The 21132-nt window shown below is 41.8% G+C and overlaps 1 protein-coding gene and 1 long non-coding RNA gene across 2 annotated transcripts; both read left to right on the forward strand.

The window, feature by feature from the left end:
- The first annotated feature begins 215 nt into the window (after window positions 1-215).
- LOC133723437 (uncharacterized) lies at window positions 216-2350 on the forward strand. Its single transcript, XM_062150261.1, has 5 exons — window positions 216-419; window positions 519-585; window positions 839-978; window positions 1188-1289; window positions 1525-2350. Exons 3-5 carry the CDS (start codon window positions 869-871, stop codon window positions 1721-1723), a joined length of 411 nt encoding a protein of 136 aa, XP_062006245.1. The 5' UTR covers window positions 216-419; window positions 519-585; window positions 839-868; the 3' UTR covers window positions 1724-2350.
- A 2793-nt stretch (window positions 2351-5143) lies between these two features.
- Window positions 5144-6363, forward strand: LOC133720452 (uncharacterized). Its single transcript, XR_009851871.1, has 5 exons — window positions 5144-5223; window positions 5330-5392; window positions 5773-5839; window positions 5944-6076; window positions 6184-6363. It is a non-coding gene; the product is annotated as an uncharacterized LOC133720452 (long non-coding RNA).
- The last annotated feature ends 14769 nt before the right edge of the window (window positions 6364-21132 follow it).

The following is a 21132-nucleotide window of genomic DNA, read 5'->3' on the forward strand; positions in this document are numbered from 1 at the left end:
ATCTTTATGATATCTTCACCTGTTTTTTGATTTTCCCAATTTTCTGGGCCACCACCCAGATCGCTTAGCTATCTCTGTTTCAATTTGTATATGCTCATCTATTCGGTTTGTTGTTTTCTGTGGTTGGATCTTGGATTCGGATTCGGATTCAAAAGCCATTCTTGTTTATGATTAGATGTTTTTGTATATAATTTGTATCAATGATTCTGGTGTGAGAAATATTCGTTGTCTATTGCACCAATCGGTCTTTCTTTACTCGTTGGTTTTTGGATTTCTCAACCTTCTCCTTCATTTGCTAGCTTCACCATTGTATCAGTTGTCTGCTATTTCCTTGCTAATGGCTTCATAGCCATTCTGATTTTGATATCCCAGTTCGCCTTTTATGGGGCTGCTTTGCTACATATTTTCATCAAGAAAAGGTCAGTAAGCTTGCTTTATTGCTCTTTATACAAAATTGGATAAAAGATTACGTGTTTACTAGTGCCAATAATGGAATGATAGGAATTATTTTTTTGCAGGTTTCAATTGGGGGGAAAAACTTCTCAATGGTTTGTGAATATAGCCTCTGTTTTCTGTTCATGGAAGGTAAACTTTATCTTGTAGTACAATATCATCATTACCAGCTCAAGCATTTTTATGAACTGGTGTCTTGCACATGTAGCTATTAGAAACTGTGTTTGAATGTCTTTATATCGCTGTGTTTGGTGATTTTGTGCACTTCCAATTTTAAAAGATTATAACCCCCTTTGACTATTACTTCCCCTTTTTGTTTCCTTCAGTTCTTGCAAAAGGTTGAAATGCTGACTCATGAACTTTGACACGACTCTTTTATGAACAGGTGGTAAGGGTTGTAAGAGCTAATCCACTAATGGTTACAGCACTTGCTGCAATTACTTTAGCATGCTTGGTTCATCCAGGTTTGGGTCTACTTGTTCTCTTGCTCTCTCATGCTTTGTGCTGTCATACTGCTCTTTGCAGGTATGTCCCAAATTCGATTGCCATGTGGACTTGGACGAGATATAAATATATTTTCTGTCCATTTATTGTATTCTTATTTTATATAAGTTTTTATTATTGTTTCTTGTTGATGCATAAAATTGTAAACTTCATGAGTCATTTCCTACAGTATCTGAAAAAAAAAATGATCCTAAAAGTTGTTTTATGTCTTTGTAACAGTTTTTTGACAGCTTCATTTCGCAGCCATGCAGTCATGCACGAAGACATGAATTATTTGATTATAAGAAAGACGGAAATGGTGGGCCTGACAAACTTACATTCAAACGTGATGGGTAACTAACCAGTGTTTTTGTATAGAATCCTTGCGTTTCCTATTCTTTAAATTGCCCAAAAGTTAGGTAACTAACCAGTGTTAATTCCTGGAATAGAGAAATATTTGGAACCTTCTTCAAATTAGAGTTTACATTCAACATAATTGAAGATTCTAAGCATGATCATTGTCGGTTTTGCTTCTGTTAATACATATATATGATCCTGACATTGTCTATTTTCTTTCTGTTAATACAGAGATCATGACTATCCTACTTTTGTATCCCTCTTCCAAATTATCTTGATGAGTGGGATAAGCAAGAATGCTTTAGAGGAGCTGTCATCTGAAAGAAGTTCTGATGATCGCATACCCCTTATTTATGCAATATCATTAGGTTTGCCATCCTTAAAAACACCGCTCATTCATGACAATTGGTGGTCCATGGAATTCCACTGATGGTGGTGATCCATTAGTTGATGATAACTCTTTAATTCAAACTGCAATAAGGTTTGTGCTGCTTGCTATCTATTATTTAGTGGCAAAGACAATACTACTTTTGGTATTATATTGAATGATGTTATCTTTGTAGATATGGAAAGGATGTTGCGAAACTTGATCTGCAGAACTGCAAGAATTGGAATCGTTTTCTTAAGGTATAGCTTTTCCCTTATAATTATTGCGATGGTTAAGTAGTTGCAAGTCAGTTTGATTTTGCAGGTTTAATTCATGACTAGGTTTTCATTATATTTGTCATGTGCAGATACACTACGATAGGATTGGGAAGGATGGATTCTTTAGCCCATAAAGAAATTATTGCAAAGTGGTGTGATAATAAGTCTTACAGATTTGATTTTGTTCTCATCTTATCGAGTTAAGTGTAAGATATATGTAGTGGCATCTGTTAGGGATGAAAATTTTATGAAGTGTTTCTTTTACATTCAGCTTCTTATATATATGACATGAGGGTAATATGAATATGACATTTGAGCAATATAATTTTTTTTTGTTTGAAAAGACCTCATTTACGGCGCGCAGAGTACGCCTTAAATAGAAATTCAGTCACTTTTTTACGGCATGCAGGGATATGCCTTAAATAGGAGGTCTTTTACGGCGTGCAACGTGGGCCGTAAATGACCTCAATAATATTTGTAGAACCACTTTTACGGCGCGTTAATTGTTCTTTTATGACGCATTTTTGCGCGCCGTAAAAGACATGGGTCTTTTACGGCGCGAGCTTTTACAGCCTATTTTTGTGCGTCGTAAATAGGATTTTACGGCACAAATGGTGGGCCGTAAAAGACCATTTTTGGTGTAGTATGAAGATCCGCCAGTGCTATCTCGTACATAGTGACGAGATCTTGGCCCGGCGGGCGGCTGTTGCTTGGGTTTGCCTCGCCGCCGGGGTTGTGAATAGTGCACGGTTAACGCCTACCGCTGGGTCGGAGGGTTGGGGGATGGTGGACTGGTCCGCCTGTTCCTCAGCGTTACCTCCGCTACCGTTAGTCATGGTGGATGTGGTGGGATGACCTTTTGTTCAAGGCTTCCCACAGACGGCGCCAATGTTAATGTCTAAAAGTCCGGCGGTAGCTGAACCTTTGTTAACGCTGATCCGGTGGGCGGATCGATACTTGTGGTGCTCTCAAAGCCTCCGCTACCTGTCAAGTAAAATACAAAGGGCGTCAGAGGGAGACCGCGCTGGGCGGTCTTCAACTCTCCGATGCCTAAGTTAGTCAATGTATTTATGTTGACAAAGTAACAGTAGGTAAGTATTGAATGCGTAATAAATGAGGAGAGAAGAGAGAACCTTTTATAGGTGAGGAGGAGGCTGACCTCCTCCTTGTTTTCGATGTGGGACTGATGTGCTTCAGTTACCAGCTCTGGGAGCTACTGATGCCATTGTGGCACGGCGCGTGGCGGCGCGTCGGCGGTGACCTGGAGGTGATCCGACGCTGAGGTTGTAGCCCGCCTGGCGGTGTGTCTGCATGTCATTCCTTTGGTTGGAATTAGTACATTTGGCGGTACAATGAGCGTGGCCCATTATAGCTAATTATGCTTGCAAATGTACATGTATGTACACTCACCAAACAATTCAGTGAGATGGAGTAATATAGAACTGGCGCTATCCATATTCTCATGTTGCTTATGAAGTTGTGAGTTCATGGATGCAAGTATAACACATTTAGCTTGAGTGTCATCATCCTTATGCTTTTGATAAGCAACACGTTGCTCATCGGTTGCATCTTGAGCCAAAGGAGTGTGAGGGGGTGCATTTTGTAAGACATAAACGATCTTATCGAATGTCAATACAATTTTCAAATTGCGGAGCCAGTCATTGAAATTTGGGCCCTCAAGACGATTTTCATTGAGAATTTTGGTGATAGGATGTCCTGACATATTGCAATCTACACAACATAAAATAAAATAAATGAGATTGATTTTAAAACCAAGTGACTCGGGTCTTAAGAATCAAATGACACCTTCTCACTATTTTATCAAATTCCAAATCCCTTAAGGAATTTGAGAGTATAAATTAAAACTCTTAGTGAGTATGGAAGACTCATCACTACTACAGAAAATGAATCAGACGACACCTCTCATACGACGCTACACTGTTTTCCGTGGTGTGAATTATTTCTCATTATTGAGACGACAGTTGTAAAATTTCCGTCTTCTAATATGAATTCAACCAACGGGTGTTTTTCATACTGGAATTATGTATTGCTTCAGAAGACGTTTATAAATGGAAGCGTGGTGTGAGGTTAAATTGTTAGAGAGGCGGCAAGTTTCGCACCAATTGGCACCACTTAAATTTCCTCAGCATGTAGTGTTTATATGACGGTTACTTTAAAACTGTGGTGTGAATCTATAGATTTGTAAGTCAAAACATGTTCACTGACATTCCCACCAACATTTCCCTCCATTCTCTCCCCCCAAATCTATTTCCCTCTCACCAGGCAGCATGAGGAGGCAAAATTGAAAACTTTGAAGTGGCATTCAGACGACACTTATATGTAAAACCATTGTCTGATGGCTTGTACATATGCATCGACTAATTGCTTATACATGTGTCCATGCCAAATGAGCCCATTTAGACAAATTATACTTAAGAAAAAACGAAAAAAACAAAGCCCTAGAAGAAAGCGGCATTCACTCCACAACTACCCCGACACTGAGAAACCCTTACAAACGCCTGCCGTTTCTTCGACATACCCCGACCTCTCTCTTCTTCACAAACCCTGACCTCTCTCTCTCCTCGACAAACCCTTTCTCGATAGACCCCAACCTATCCCTTCTTCGACAAACCCCAACCAAAGCTGTCTCTCTCTTCGACAAACCTCGACCAAAACCATCTCTGCCTCTAGCGATCTGGGCAGCGATCTGGTTACTCGATCTGGGAAGTAGTGAAGGGGAAGAAAACCTAATGGGTAGCCTCTAGGGTTCTTCAGATCTTTCGCCGAAGGTGGTTATTGCTTTCGGGTGGAGTTGAATCAGAGAAAGAAGACCTCGAATTGCCAGGGTTCGAAATCGGAGTCGGATTAATTAGGGTTAGGGATTTGCGTCGATTTTGGACAGGCTTCAGGATTTTGATTCGAAATTCAGCTATGGGTAACTGGGATTTGAATTTTGTGGTCTCAGTATTGGATTCGAACGTACATTGGAGCTGTGGATTTGAGATTGAAGGCAAAAATGTCAAAATTTGGGCCAAGAAGGTAACTAAGTTGCTACTACTTTAATTAAGAGATCAATAGTGGTTTTGGCTTTACCATCTTCTGCGATTGCGAAATGAGGGCTTGGCTTTGGGGGTTTTGGTCCTGGCGAGGCTCGTCCACCATCTATTCGCAGCAGGCGTGAGCGTGACTATGGGAGGCTGCATTGAACAGACTGAGGATGTTGCTTATAGGATCACTGCTAAGGCCTCGGATGTTGCGCATACTATGTATGCTGTTCTTAATTATGTGAGTTGAGTCTTTCAATTTTCGAATGGCTAGGTGTGTTATTTGTTATGTGGTTTTTTATTTTATTTTTTGAAAATGACAGACTGTTGTACCCAATGCTCTTCAGATATCGGTTATGGTGGTGAAGATAGTGGTCATCAGCCATATTTTATCTGGGATTTCAGCTGTGGTGAGCAAGTTTTGTTCGTGTAAAGTCCCTGGTTATGTGCTTGGTTTAGGGCGTTTGTGATTGTGGTTTGGATTTTGGTTGATTGGTAGATTGTATCTTAAACTCTAATGAGCCAACGACCACAATCTGGTGCTCCTGCTCCCAGAAAGGCATGGTGCACTGCCCTTTGTTAAATGTGAACTTGTAGTTTATACAATATTACTGATTTGCTTTGTTTTGACTCAGAGGAGGTTCTACCAAAAGCTCGCCCAAAGGCTGAAGTTAAACCGTATAAACTCCTCACTTTTTGTTCAAACCAATGTACTTTATTATTGATTATCCTTTTCTTTTCTGGTTAATTTGAACATGACTCACTTGTGTTGTTCTTGATGTCTCTATAGTGACCCGGAGGAGGAAGAGCAAGCTAGTCATGCTGAAAAGGAGAGGGAGTTGCTCAGACATTTCCATGTATGTATTACGACACTGATTGATTAGTTTGCATTGATATGATCTCGAGTTTTGATCCCAATATCTGATCGTTTGTATGTTTTGTCTTGCTTTGTGTCTTAAAGGAACAATCTTTGAGGGCAAAGCTGAAAAACGAAAAGAAAGGTAGAGGCTTTTCTCAAGTGGGTTTTTGAGTGGGATGTTGAAGAAGGCTTATACCAGATCCTTCAATTCCTTGCAGAACAGCCTTGGTCTAAAGTGGGTTTTTGATTTTTTTTTTATTGTTTGTTTCAATTTTGATGTCATTTCTAAATATAGTGGATACTGATTATTGGAGTGGATTGGACTGTGTTGTGGTGGTGCAGGAACAAACTGGATGTTAGAGAACTTGCAATTCATTTTGGGGTGTGTTCGAATCATTCCTGTTGTGCAAAAGGTTTATACCTGTAAGTTTTAATTTCCTTTCTGCAATGCAGTTTTCACGTTGACTGAAGTTTTAAATCTTGAGATTGCAATTTGGATTTTCAGTAGCGAGGGGGTTTATTGATTGGCATTGAGTATAGTTTTCCTCTCTTTTGTTACTCACAAAGAAGTAGAATTTGAAATTTTTATGATTTTGTTATGCATCTGATTTTTCTGTTAATATGATCATAATGTTTTAGCTAGTTAGTTGATAAGAGTGACTTGATCTTCTATTTATCTGTTTTCGGATAAGTTATTTAATTATTTCCGTTCTTTTTCTGTTTCTAAGATTTTAGTATGAACCAGGGGAGTAATAAAATCGCTTCTCTATGTATCTGAATTTTCTAGTTTACTGATTATTTATAACCAGGTTCCCTGATACCATATTTAGAGTAAGCATTTCTCTTTGGAAAATGAATTTTAGATTACAAAAACTGTGTTTGCTTTCTAATACGTAGTCATTGATGGTCTTTTCTTTGGTGTAGAATGCTGTGGATATGGCACTGGCAGATTCGGAGTGTAACAAGCATGAGAATTCCGAATTGAGATTGTCATGTTTCTGTAACAAGGTTGGTTGTCTTGTATCATAATCATTCGTAATGTGAATTCCTTGTTAGCTAGATCATATGGTTCAGTATTATGTTCCGGTTGTGTAGGCTTTAGTCAATGTTGGTGCTGATTTGGCAAAACTAGTTCCTGGCCAAGTGTCCACTGAGGTAGATGCACGTCTTGCTTATGACACGCATGGAATTGTAAGGAAGGTACTGGCTTTTCTTTGTAACTCAACTTTTTTCCTTTTTCTTTTCAAAGATGATGCTAAAGCATTGGAATTCTATTAGCTTATAACTGATGTTCCAGAATGATATGTTGGTTGCTAGTCTATTTCAAACTATGAATGCATCCTGATTATACTCATTTGTTCTTTCTTCTTTGTTGCAGTTACTTTCACAAATGACAATTTGAAAAGTTTTGTCATTTTGTTATTGTATTGAGCCTGTCATGGTTGGTGCAGTAGTTCTGCGTTGAACTTTCATATCCCCCATAATATCCGTAGATTCAATAGTTTCTAACTTAGGTGGCTTTGTCATTTGCATGTTAGATTCAGACTTCTACGCAATGTTTTAAAAAGCGCGCCTTAAGGCTTAGAAAGCGTGAGATGCTGTAGAAAATGAGTATGTTTGCAGGTGAGGCGCAGAGGCGGACAAGGCGCCGATGAAGACGGAAAAGGCAGCCAAAGCGCGCCTTAAGGCGTCTAAAGCGAACGCCTGGGAATTTTTTTTTCTTTGGATGGTTTCGTGTTTCTTTGTTATGTGCAATTGGAATTAAAATTTGGATTTCGTGTTATAAGCTTCTGTTATTATCTAATTCAAAAGCCTCTGGAATTCAAAAGATATGCAGGATTTTGTGTATTTATGAGTATATGTCACTATGGTTACTGCAATCAACGGCCTTAAATGGGTATCGTACAAAACATGTAAATAGATTTGAGTAGCATCTCACCTACTGTGGCTCTAGCCTCCTAGCTATGCATATACTCTGTTATGGTAACAAAACATGTAAATAGATAGACGTGTAGGTGCTTGTGTGTATTCTATGATAGAATATCCAAATGGATTTAATGAGGCTTGCAATGTTAAGTCGCTCAGTAGCATCTCTTGTACTTTAACCCTCATCAGAATATTGATCAAATCTTTTCTGTTTTTTAATTAGGCTTATTTGTCCTTACTGTGTAAACAACATGTCGAAGACACCTCTGCTTCCAGTGAAGAAAGAAGTAACAGCTCCCTCATTGAAGTTGAGAATATAATATCTGCATATAGAAATCTGAAGACTGCAGACAAGTAAGTTCAGAATTAGAATCAACTTTTACTTTTACTTATGCTTGTGTTATTTTTTTTGGGAGTGACTTGTTATAATTCCTCTACAGTTTATCAACTGTAGCTGGAGTCCCATTGTTAGTAACTTCAGTGCTATTCTTTTAACCTTTTATAACATTACATGGTTTAGAAAAATGGAGATTTTGCCACTTGGAAAAGAAGCATTGTTTATGGCAGCTACTATCATATCGGCACAGTCATCTTGTGCTCAAGTCTACATGGTGCTTGGACGAACTTGTACAGATTTTGGAATGCAAGGAAAGACATGGGCAGATCGTTATACCCATTTTTTACAGAATAGATCCTTCACAAGTACGCCTCCAGAGGGAGAGTTATGCAGCTACATTTGTTCAACTTGAAGAATGTTTCAAGGACAAGGTGCTCAAGTGGAGGGATGCTTTGACAAAAGCATCCAAACTAGCAGGGTTTGATTCATGCAATATCAGGTAACCTTTTAACTTTCTAGCAGTAATGCAAATATCTCAATAATCCGGATTGTCTTCAACTATTAGTTATTTGTTCTTGGTTATTATGCCAGCCTTGAATCAAATTAGTGGAGTTAGTAGTTAAAGATATTGGTTTATATAAGACTAGTTCTATATACATGTTTTTGGGTTACAGTACATGTTCAATATATAAGACTAGTTCTATACATAAATACAGCTAATTTATACGTAAGGCGTAAGCCTTACGCCTCAAGGCAAACGCCTTGCTGAGGCTCTCCCGAAAATGCCTCGGCTACGCCTCAGCCTTTTATAACATTGCTTCTACGTCTACGTACTGTAATTAAGTCTTTTGTCATAGACAAGTGAAATAAGGGCGATTGATAAAAATGATTCTTTACTAGCTTGCTTTTTCTTTTTCAGTATTGGCATTGGTCTGGGTGTTATCTATTGGTCTGCTTTTGGTCTATGTATTGTTGGTCTACAAGATATGAGGATTCCATTCTCACTAGTTCCACTTTACTTTTGTCAATAAGGATCAGCTTACACGACCAAGTGTATTTTCATGTGCTCTATGGGTGCCACTAAATATAATGTCTAACAAAGTTTCCTGAAAGAGTTTAGGGTATATATATGCATCCTCATATGCCATCATACGCCTTTGCATTTGTACAATAGAATATTAGACCTTTCTTTATTTACTTGAGTTAATCATGGTTATGAAACTTACTCTTTTTCCTTATTTTTCTTGTCCTTTGGTTATAAGAAGATATTCTTACAACTGTGGTACTGAGGTTTGTTATTTAACTCTCTCTGTAACCTTCTGTTGGACTTTACAGCATGGCTCAGTGTATAAGCTTGCGTTTGGACCGAAAGGATTTGTTGCGGTATATATCAGATCCTATTGTTGCAAGGCATATTCTTCGAGAAAATGCATTTGGTTAAGAAGAGCAGGTCCTAATTTTGAAGACAAAAGCTAAGAAGAGCAGGAGATCAGTGAATTAGAACTTGACTTGGATTTTTTTCTGTTCTCCTATTTTGTATTATCAGACCCATTTAGATTGTTATGGGATTATATCAACTATCTATTATGATTAATTTTCTATTCTTTTGGTCATTTTTCATTCCAGAATCTAAATCTTGCCATTACAACAACAATATATAGAAAGATATGTCGTATGATGAGGATTATAGGGTGGAATCAAACAAAAATTCTACAATTCACACGACGGTTCTTACTTATATCATTGTTGGATACACACACAGACAACGAATAAGCAAAAATTATCGTCTCAAATGTCACAATACAACGGTTAGAGTTATATCTGTCGTGTGAAAGCGCGCACACTGAATTTTTAAGTCATCACACCACATTTTATGCTAGAAGAACTGTCGTGTGTATACAATTTACACAACGTCTTAAAAATAAAAACTGACTTCTGAACAACAAAGAGACAAAGGCTGGAATCCTAAAAACCGTGGTATGAGTAGAAGTCACACCACGCTGGAATCCTAAAAACTGTGGTATGAGTAGAAGTCACACCACGACATATTTCTGTCGACAGCATGTCGGCAGATCTGCCGGTCCATTAGACGATGGAGTCAGCTGCAAACCGTCGACTCAATGATCGGTATACGACGGTTGAAAACCGTCGTCTGACAGCGTTTCATCAGACGACGCCTCGATAGACCACGGAAATGCAAAACGTGAGACGACAGTTTTAAACCGTCGTGTGAAGCCTTTTGTGTAGTAGTGCATTTTCATTAAGCCAACCGCATCATAATAGCACTATAGGTCAACTTAATTTCCATGAGAGGATACTCTTATCCAATCACATCAAATGTGAATATCCATGACTTTGGCCTCTAAAGTAAGTAAGTCTCACCATAATAGGATATTGATAAATTACTCTAATTAAGTTATACCCATCATGTGATATCCACCAATTTACTTAGTTTGTTTTGTGGCCTTGTTGTTTGCAGACCTTATTTGTTTTGATATTGTGAAATATTTTGTTGTTGGATCATATAATATTTTTATGAGACTTTATTTATTTATTTATTTATTTTTTTAGTACACTTAGTTTTAAGGTTAATTAGTTATTTTAGCAAAAAGGAAAATAGGAATTTTAAACTAGTTATAAAGAGGTTGTGTTTACTTAGAAGTCTGAAACTTAATAGATATTTTCTAATAAGTTAACTGAACCTATGAGTTTTGAGAGAGAAGAAAAGTGTTTCAGACGTTTTTAAGGTAGAAAAAGAAGAGAGAACAACGACTGCGTGCAAGGATAGAGAAAAGAGAAAATAGGTTAGGCTGCGCTGACCACAAAGGCTTGAGACGAAGTATCAAGTCTGAGATCAGGTGATTTTGTTACAATTTCGACCAGGTATTTTTATTTAAACGATTATGGTTCTTTCATTATTTGAAATTAGACTTATCAAGGGTTATTTTGGAGTTGATTTCACAGAAAAATATTAAGAATCGAATTTGTGGTGATTTTTCAAAGTTGTCATAGAGGAAACAGGTTTTCTGCTGACAGAAGTTAGGAACGTGTTACAGTCATTATTTGAAGAGCCAAATGCTTTGTTTTAGCCGTCATATTTTTCTGAAACGTTTCTCTTTGTGTCTTCTTTCTGGGTCAAAGTTTAATGAATTTATCATTCGTAGTTATTTTTATAAAATTCGTTAACCATCTGAACCCAGCTGTTTAGGTGGAGAGGCTTATTTTGGGTTCTGTTTTGAAGACAGCTTTTGGGGTTCGGAAAAAACTGATTTTGCTCCCAAATTTTTATAATATGCTAAATATTGAGCCTTAAATAGACTTGTAAAATTTCAACGAGTTTCAGTTCATATTGAATCCCGTGGAATTTTTGGAAGAGTCATTGTTGGTGAAGGTTTTGTTTCCTGGCAGCAACAGATGTCGGTTTTGGAAAATTATTTGGACAAGTTCTTAGTCTTCTTTTGGCTTAATATTTTTACTGTAGATAGTTGAGCATGTCTAGTTTAATTCTGTAAATTTTCCAAGGGTTTTTGTTAATGATTGTAGCAAGTGAGATTTTTCCTTTAGACGTAGGTCCTGCCAGATTGCTTTTACCGCAGGTTACAAGGTTCTAGTTCGTGTCTTATTTTGAGTTTTTGTTTGCTTTAGGCCAAGAAACCACAACTTTGGACGTTGTACCAGTTGCTTGTATAGCTTGCGTAGTTGAGGTAAGTAACTTTTGTTTGCTCTGGAACCATGATAAATATATTATGGTTGCTATGTTACTATATTTATTATACGCTTATGCTTGGAGTGCAACATTTTTGTTTCTGTTGTGATTGCTTTGGCTTATACTAGTACATGTGCATCATGCAAAATGTGATAAGTTTTGAAAGAGATTTCCGCTAGGTACTCTCTTGGCATATCAATACCAGTAGGCTGTCTGGGGAGAGATCTATTCTGTAAGTGCTAGTTATGCACTATTCTGTCTTTGCAGGTTCTGCATTGTCTGTTATATGGCCCACATAGTGGGTTCGTCATCGACGGGTGACGTCTGTCTCCCACCTCTGATAAATTTGGGTCTCACTAGTATGGTGTGTCTAGAGGGACCTAGAAAGATCAGTTTGATTTGTTTTGAGTGCACTCCATGTACTATGCATTTTACTATATAGTATATAAGTGTGGAATGTCTTCCTATTTGTTATACGTGATGTGTTATGGTTACTTACTGAGTTTATATCTCATTAGTAATTTGTTATGGTTCCAGGTACTTAAGAGGAATTGAATGCTTAGAAGACTTGGTGGCAGCTAGTGGTTATGTCGGCGTCCCCTAGAATAAAAGTTTTAGTTTATTGTTTAAGATTGTTCTAAACTTTAGAGTTGAGCTTCAGTTACTTTTTTAATTTAAGATTTTATTTTCAAATTAACTAAAGTGTATTTTGAAGCTTTTCTTTATATCATTTTGACTTAAGAGAAGTATAGTTTTCACGTCCAAATTTTGGGGTGTGACACATCATCTCATGTAAGTATAGGGATCAAAAATTAAATCTCATCATAATAGAATATTGACCAAGATTTGTCCCTACCTTACAACATCAAATGTTGAATAACCTCTCTTTAATCCTGCTAGCAAGAAATACCTCCATTCGGAATGATATTCACATGCAAGAACATCTAATAGGAGATTACAATGTTGGAAGGCCACAAAGAAGCATTCATAATGTTTTCTTCGTTTTTCAACTTAATATCACTTTGAGGGAATTTTAAGGTCTCATCTTTAATAATCTAATTAATAACAATCACATTGCATTTGCTTTGATCCTAATGCAATCACACATTCATTATACTTGATCTATAATAAAATACTCCCACTAATTGTTTTCAGAAAACAATTTGATTTCAGCAAATACATTTTTCAAATGGAATCATGGGAAGTATAACATTACTTGATCAAGTGAAATGAACATGCAATTATAATAGGTCACATAGGATGATTATGGACTTGAAGTTTGATCCAACATAAGCCAATATGTTGGATCAATGTCATGTTTGGGTGGTTGATTTTAATTACGCGTAATGATTACGAAAATTAAACAACTAAGCTAAGCTATTACACTTTGCACTTGAACTTCTTTCAAGGCTAGATGACTTCAAACTTCTTCTTTGGATCATCCTCATGTGCCTCCATCTTCGATTACAAGAGTGGATAAGGGGCATACAAGTCCCATTTAAATTTAATGAAACTTGAATAAATTAAGCAAGCTATTTAGTTACACAACCAAATGAATTAATAAAATTAATTGCATATCCCAAATGAATTAACTACTTTAATTACATAACCACATTCATTCAAAATGAATAGTCGGCCAATCTCATGCTCAATTATATTAGGCCATAGTCCATAATCATCCTTTAATTAACCAAGATTAATAAGGTTAATTAAACAAGCATAATTAACTCAATCAAAATAAGTTAACCACTAAAATACTTTAATTTAATGCAAGTAAATTAGCTGAGTGATTTAGAGGATGATGTCTTACATCATGCATCACCAACTTTTGGTGAGTGATTTAGGGAGACATGTCTTTTATCTCATTCCAACTTTTGGTGAGTGAAACATGGAAAAGATTTTATGTCATCACTAACTATTAGGTAAATTTCAATTCATGAATTTTGGATGAAAAGTGAAAAAACAAACACCATGAAAAATTAGCTAGTTCATAACTAGCTTAGACATGTTCCAAAGTTGGAAATAAAATTTCAGCTTTGTGTTCTTCCATTGAACACTTGTTTGCTTCATCTTTGAAGCCAAAAATCATGCATACCCTAAAGCATATATAATCTAACATGTTTCTAAGATTAACACCTTAATTAAGAAACATATAGAACCCCTTAATACAATCTTATATGCATCAAAGTTTCATAAAACTTAAACCACTTATTACATGTAATTTCTAGAAACTTTTTCTTACTATCATAAAATGTACTTTACATCACATGCTTCATAACTTTTATGATAAGGCAAATTTTATGATCTAAATTACATATTACTCTAGGCTTAAGAAAATCACATCACCAACATACTTAGCCATGTTTATAACATACCAAAATTAAGCCAATGGCTCTGATACCAATTGAAGGAATGGATGGATTTCAAAACTTTTTAATTAGTGCGGAATTAGTTTAACCATTAAACTACTAACTAAACATAAAACTCATTGCTTTAACCCATGATCTTAGCTTATTATGATATGTCTATAAACATAGCATGCTTAGTAAGGAAGAACAAAGAGGGAGTTTATATTCTACTCACCCTTGGAGCGTGATTTTAATCCAATCCAAGTGAACCACCAAAGTTCCTCTCCTTGATCTCTCCTTGTGTGTGTTTCCTCCACCTTGAAGCACCTTGAATTAAGAACTCCTTCTTGTGCTTGTAATCTTCTCCTTGATGTAACAAGTAAAGCCACAAAAGGATATGGCCTCTAAGGATCTTCACCAAGTGAATCAAGAGATGAAGAAAGATGAAAGAAAAGAAGAAATTATGCAAGTGTTCTTCTTTCCTTTAATTTTGTAATGGACCAAGGGAGAACTCTCTCTCTCTCTCAAATCTGAAAATAATAGTGTGGAGACACACTCACTTTCTGTACCTACATGTACATTTGCAAAGCATAATTAGCTATAATGAGCCACGCTCATTGTACCGCCAGAGGTACCAACTACCGCCAAGGGAGTGACCCACGGATAGGCAGCCAGGCGGGCTACAGCCTGAGCACAAGATTACCCCGGGATCACCGCTGACGCGCCGCCACGCGCTGCGCCAAGACGGCATCAGAAGCTACTGAAACTGAGAACTGAAGCACTTCAGTCCCACATCGGAAACAAGGAGAAGATCGGACCTCTCCTCACCTATAAAGGTCATCTTCTCTCTCTTCATTAAGATTACGCATTAACTACTCATTTATTATTGTGCTGCCTATATGTGTCAACTGACTTAGGCATCGGAGAAGTGAAGACCGCCCAACGCGGTCTCCCTCTGACGCCCTGTCTTTCATTTGGTAGCCAGCGAAGATCATCAAGTATACAGAGTAGCGGTCCGCCCACCGGACCTGCGTTAAACGGAGGTTTGGCTACCGCCAGACTTTGAGCATTAACATTGGCGCCGTCTGTGGGAATCCTTGAACAAAAGATCATCCCATCACAACTACCATGACTAGCGGTAGCGGGGGAAACGCTGAGGAGCAGGCAAACCAATCCGCCATCTCCCAACCCTCCAATCCAGCGGTAGGTGTTAACCGCGCACTATTCACCACCCCAGCCAACCCCGGCGGTGATGCAAATCCAAGCAGCAGCCGCCCACCAGGCCAGGACCTCGCCGCCATGTACGAACTGGCACTGGCAGACCTTCACAAGCCAAATAGAGAGCGTGAAGAGGAGCGCAGAGAGAAGACTGAGGCCCAAAAACAGGTGGCTACGCTGATATCACGTGTTGATGACCTGAAAAGGACGTTGGAAAGAACCGCCAATCCAGCGCAAAGCGGGCATTCACACAGCACCATGCGTAGTCAGCCCAACACCGGCACATTAGCACCAGGACCAGTCATACAGATGCAGGTTCCGCTGGACCCACCTGAACTATCAGGGATGGGACCACCACCCATCCCCCAGCTCATGTTGGAGCAGGAGACAGAGTCAGTGCCGCGCACCAACCGCTCGGAAGCTAGGGCAAGAACTGAGGGCAATCCGCCTGCGCCAAGGCGTAGGCAGGCCCAGCGGAGTACATATGCCGGATCCGCCGGCGACGCAACAGCCCAAATTCTGGAGAGGATGCAACAGTTGGAACAGAGGTTGGTACGGGCGGAGTCGGGCGCCCCGGCGCCAACTCAAAGTCCACTTTTCACGTCCAGACCAGGGCCCTTCACCGCTGCAATTCTGCAAGCTATCAGGCCGGCGTACTCAAAAACTCCAAAGATGTCACACTACAGCGGTACGTCCGACCCCTTCGTCCACATGGACACCTTCAAGAAGGTCACCAACAACAAGGGATTTGACGACCCCACACTGTGCCACTTGTTCAGTGAAACACTGGACGGAGAGGCAATGAATTGGTTCTTCGAGTGTCCGCCGGGATCCATTGACTCATTCCACGCACTATCACATACCTTCCTCTCCCGGTTCATCTTATTGTCCGCCGGACATCATAACACAAGTCAGCTGTTCAGCGTCAAGCAAGGAGAGGACGAATCACTAAAGGCATTCGTCACAAGGTGGCGGGCGGCAGCATCTCAGTGCCGCGATCTAGACAAGTCGATGGCATCGGCGGCCTTCAAGCAGGAACTCCTCAAGGGACCGTTCCTCTATCACCTCAACTACAACCATCCAAACGCGGCATATGACCATATCATGAGTGAGGCGGTCATTCACGCCCAGGCGGAATTCATTACTTATGGAGAAGCCCCACCGCCACCGGCAACGCCAGCAAAGACAACACAACCCACCTCCAATCAGCATGAGACCGTTAATAAAGCACCCACCGCACCGCCAACTGACAAGAAAAGGGAATGGCAACAGGGCCACTACCAGAACAAGCGGCAGAAGGACCAATACCACAAGGGCAACCGCCCAACCCAGGAGGATAACCGCAACAGGCAAACGGAGTCTTCTCAGCGGTATGCAATGTTCACGGTCCTCACGACCTCGTACGAGGAAATATACAATCAGTGCAAGGATCAAATACCGCCACCGCCCCCGGCAAAATACCCAAAGACGGGCAAACCTAGAAACACCGGCAGGTGGTGCAAGTACCATGAAGACAGCGGCCACAATACCAACAGCTGCAACGCACTGAAAACGGCCATTGAGACCTTGTACCGTGAAGGCAAGTTGGAGCAGTTCAAGGTGCGCCAACCGCCGCCCGTGATCGCCAACGTAGAGACCTTGGGCCGCATTAACACCATCGAAGGTGGTGCTCCAATCACGGGCATGTCTCACAGAGCAAGGAAGCGTTACGCACGTGCTAATCACCCAAAGGAAGTCTGCCATATCCGCTACGAGAGTTCCGCCAAAATCCCAAAGGCGGGTTGCGAACCTATTACATTCTCAGAGGAGGAGGAGCGCGGGGTGCATCTACCCCATGATGACCCCTTCTTGGTCGACGCCATTCTTGGCAGATTCTCAGTGGGGAGAATATTGGTAGATAGCGGGTCCGCTGTCAACGTCATCTTTAGCGGTTGCTATAGCCACCTCAAGCGGAATAACAAGTTGCTCCAGGACCATGAGCCACTGCTCAGCTTCTCCGGTGACGTCACACAACCGCTCGGTTCTGACTACATGCGGTTGACTATTGGCGCTAGTCCATGTATGGCGGAGGTACATACAAAATTCAAAATCGTTGATTGTCTCAGCTCGTATAATGCCATCCTCGGACGACCGGCGCTCAACAAGCTTAAGTGCATTATCGCCGGATACATGCTTCTCATGAAGTTCCCCACACCTAATGGCACGGGCAGTGTGAGGGGAAGCCAGCAGTTGGCACGCGAGTGTTATTCAACGACTATAGCGTGGTCAACACGCCGCCATGATATCTTGACAGTGGGAAACCAGGCACCGCCACCAAATATCTTCGAGGACCCTAGGGATGAGGAGGAGAAGTATGTAAGGAAGGAGCCGGTCAACCCGGACACATCCTTGAAAGTTGTCTGCATCTCAGACGAGCACCCTGAGCGGACAGTCCGCATAGGCGCCCAACTAGACCCAGAAGTGGAGGCAGAACTCATTCAATTCCTACGTCATAACGCCTCCGTCTTTGCATGGTCCTACGCGGACATGCCAGGTATCTCCCCTGAAATTATCACTCATAAACTGACCATCAAACCCTCCTTTTATCCCATCAAGCAGAAGCGGAGGGCCTTCGATGAGGAAAAATACCGGGCAATCGGAGAGGAGGTCGCCAAACTCCAGGACATTGGATTCATCCGCCAAGTCATCTATCCCCAGTGGATCTCAAATTTGGTAATGGTCAAAAAGCCCAGCGGCAAGTGGCGGATGTGTGTTGACTTCAAAAATCTCAACAAGGCATGCCCAAAGGATAGTTTCCCGCTACCCCGTATCGATCAGTTGGTCGATTCAACCGCCGGACATGAGCTCCTCAGCATGATGGACGCTTTCTCCGGATACAATCAGATCAAAATGCACCCCAGCGACCAGGAATGCACCACCTTCACCACCGACAAAGGCCTCTACTGCTACAATGTCATGCCTTTCGGTCTGAAGAACGCCGGTGCAACTTACCAAAGGTTGATGAACGCGATGTTCGCTGGGCATCTGGGAAAAATCATCGAGGTCTACGTGGATGACATGCTAGTTAAGAGCATAAAGGCCAGCGGACATGTGACAAACCTCAGGATCATAGTAACCATTCTCTTGGCCTATGGTATGCGCCTCAACCCAGAAAAATGTTTCTTTGCGGTCACCGCTAGCAAATTCCTGGGATACATTGTCAGCGAGCGGGGCATCGAGGCTAACCCAGACAAGGTACAGGCCATCCTTAACCTGGCGGACCCCGAGTATAAGAAGGACGTCCAGTGCCTCCAGGGCAAGTTAACCGCCCTTTCTCGATTCATCTCTCGACTCACTGATAAGTGTGACCCATTCTTCAAACTCCTCAAAACAACGCACAAGAAGGTCATCAACTGGAATCCAGAATGTCAGGCGGCGTTCCAGGGCCTGAAGGAATACCTGGCGGCAGTCCCTCTCCTTTCTGTCCCTGTGCAAGGAGAAACCCTATTCATATACCTAGCGGTATCCGCATCGGCGGTAAGTTGCGCAATTGTCCGAAGGGAAGGCCAAGATGAGCTCCCAGTTTTCTACGCCGGCAGAGGCATGAACGGAGCAGAAACAAGATATCCTCCCTTGGAGCAACTGGCCCTCGCAATTATCGTTGCCGCCAGACGCCTCCGCCAATACTTCCAGGCTCACACGATCCATGTGTTAACCAATCAGCCGCTGAGGCAAGTGATGCAAAACCCCGAACATTCGGGGCGCCTCAGCAAGTGGGCCATTGAGCTCAGCGAGTTCGACATAGAATATAAGCCAAGAACCGCCATTAAGGGCCAGGCAGTGGCGGATTTCATCGCTGAACTCACCAAGCGTCAGCCAGAACACGGTACTCAGCCAGAACCCGGACCAGAAAGGGTAACCGTTGAGGAGGCAACTCCCCTACAATCAGAGTGGAACCTGCATGTGGACGGCTCCGCCGGCGCCAAGGCCAGCGGCGCCGGAGTCATTTTAGCAGGACCCGGGGGACTGAACGCGGAGTACGCGTTGAAATTCAACTTCAAAGCTTCAAACAACGTGGCGGAGTACGAGGCACTTATCGCCGGTCTGCTCCTCGCCATTGACTCAGGGGCTGACAGCGTCAACATATTCAGCGACTCTCAATTAGTCGTTAACCAGGTCAACGACAGCTTCCAAGCTAAGGACCAGCAGTTAGCGGCATACTTGGGATACGTCAAAACGTTGCTAAAAAAGTTCAATTTTCACACCATCACACAAATCCCCAGGGAAAAGAACGCCAAGGCTGATTCACTGGCGAGACTGGCAACCGCCCAGCCGCATCAAAGTCCGGCGGACACAAAGGTGGAATGCCTTGACAAGCCAAGCATCACAAAGACCCTAGCGGAGATCTTCAACATTGAAATCAACCCCAGCTGGATGGACGAGATCACTGCATACAAGTGCAGCGGCGCATTACCAAAGGATAAGGTCAAGGCACGCCAACTTCAGCGGAGAGCAACCCGCTACAATATCCAGAATGGCAAGCTTTACCGCCAGGGGTTCACTCACCCCAACCTCCGCTGTTTAACCCCAGAGGAGGGAAAGGTCGTATTGGCAGGAATCCACGGCGGGGAATGAGGAAACCACTCGGGCGCCAAATCCCTGGCCAATCGCACAATGCGACAGGGCTACTTTTGGCCTACGCTTGGTGAGGACGCCCGGCAGGTGTCAAGATCTTGCCACAAATGCCAGCAGTTCGCTGATCTCCCACATGCACCGGCGGAACCACTTTCAATCATCATCGGTCCATGGGTTCACTCTACATGGGGCCTCGATTTGATGGGAAAATTCCCAACCGCCAAAGGACAGTTCAAGTACATCATTGTTGCTATCGACTACAACAGCAAGTGGATAGAGGCAGAGCCACTGACGGCCATCACTACCGCCAAGGTCATCCACTTCCTCTGGAAAAACATTTACTGCCGCTATGGTGTCCCACATACAATCATTACAGACAACGGCACACAGTTCAACAACAAGGAGCTCATTTCATTCACCGCCAATCTGGGCACCAAGATGAGCTTCGCATCTGTCGCCCACCCCCAAACCAACGGCCAGGTCGAAGCAGCAAACAAGATAATCAAGAAGCTGCTAAAAAAGAAACTCGACACTGCCAAGGGTTTGTGGGCGGAAAAGCTTCCAGAAGTGCTATGGGCCATCAGGACGACTCCATCCTCCGCCACTGGTGAAACCCCTTTTTGTATGACGTTCGGAACTGAGGCCGTTCTGCCTGTTGAGGTAACTCAACCCACCGCTCGGGTCGAGTGCTACCGCCCAGAGACCAACGGCGATGGCATCAACCTGGACTTGGACCTCCTAGAGGAAAAACGACACAAGGCCCATTTGCAAAACCTGCAAAACAAGCAACGAGTATCGCGTTTCTACAACGCCAGAGTCAAGGCTCGGAACCTCCAACTGGGGGACTGGGTAATGAAGGAAGTCATTCCACCGCCAACAAAACTCCGCCCCACTTGGGAAGGTCCATACAAAATAGTAGAAATCGTTAGCCCAGGCACCTTCTACTTAATGGACAAGGATGGCGTCACTACGACCCACCCTTGGAATACCGAACACCTTCGGTATTACTACAAATAGTCATGTCGCTACCCAGGAGCATCTTGACTTAGCTAAATTTTTGTTCAATATTTAGCTAAGGGAAGCTACCCAACGGGTACATCCCCACTTTTGTAAACACTGACCAGTCAGTTATCAATGAAACG

This window comes from Rosa rugosa, chromosome 7, assembly GCF_958449725.1.
Source record: "Rosa rugosa chromosome 7, drRosRugo1.1, whole genome shotgun sequence".
Classification (NCBI taxonomy): Eukaryota; Viridiplantae; Streptophyta; class Magnoliopsida; order Rosales; family Rosaceae; genus Rosa; species Rosa rugosa.

Excerpts from the sequence above, each read along its gene's own strand:
- LOC133723437 (XM_062150261.1), top strand. The coding sequence starts at position 869 with ATGGTTACAGCACTTGCTGCAATTACTTTAGCATGCTTGGTTCATCCA. Across the intron at positions 979-1,187 it reads TGTCATACTGCTCTTTGCAG|CTTCATTTCGCAGCCATGCA; the intron begins GTATGTCCCAAA and ends GTTTTTTGACAG. Across the intron at positions 1,290-1,524 it reads CTTACATTCAAACGTGATGG|AGATCATGACTATCCTACTT; the intron begins GTAACTAACCAG and ends CTGTTAATACAG.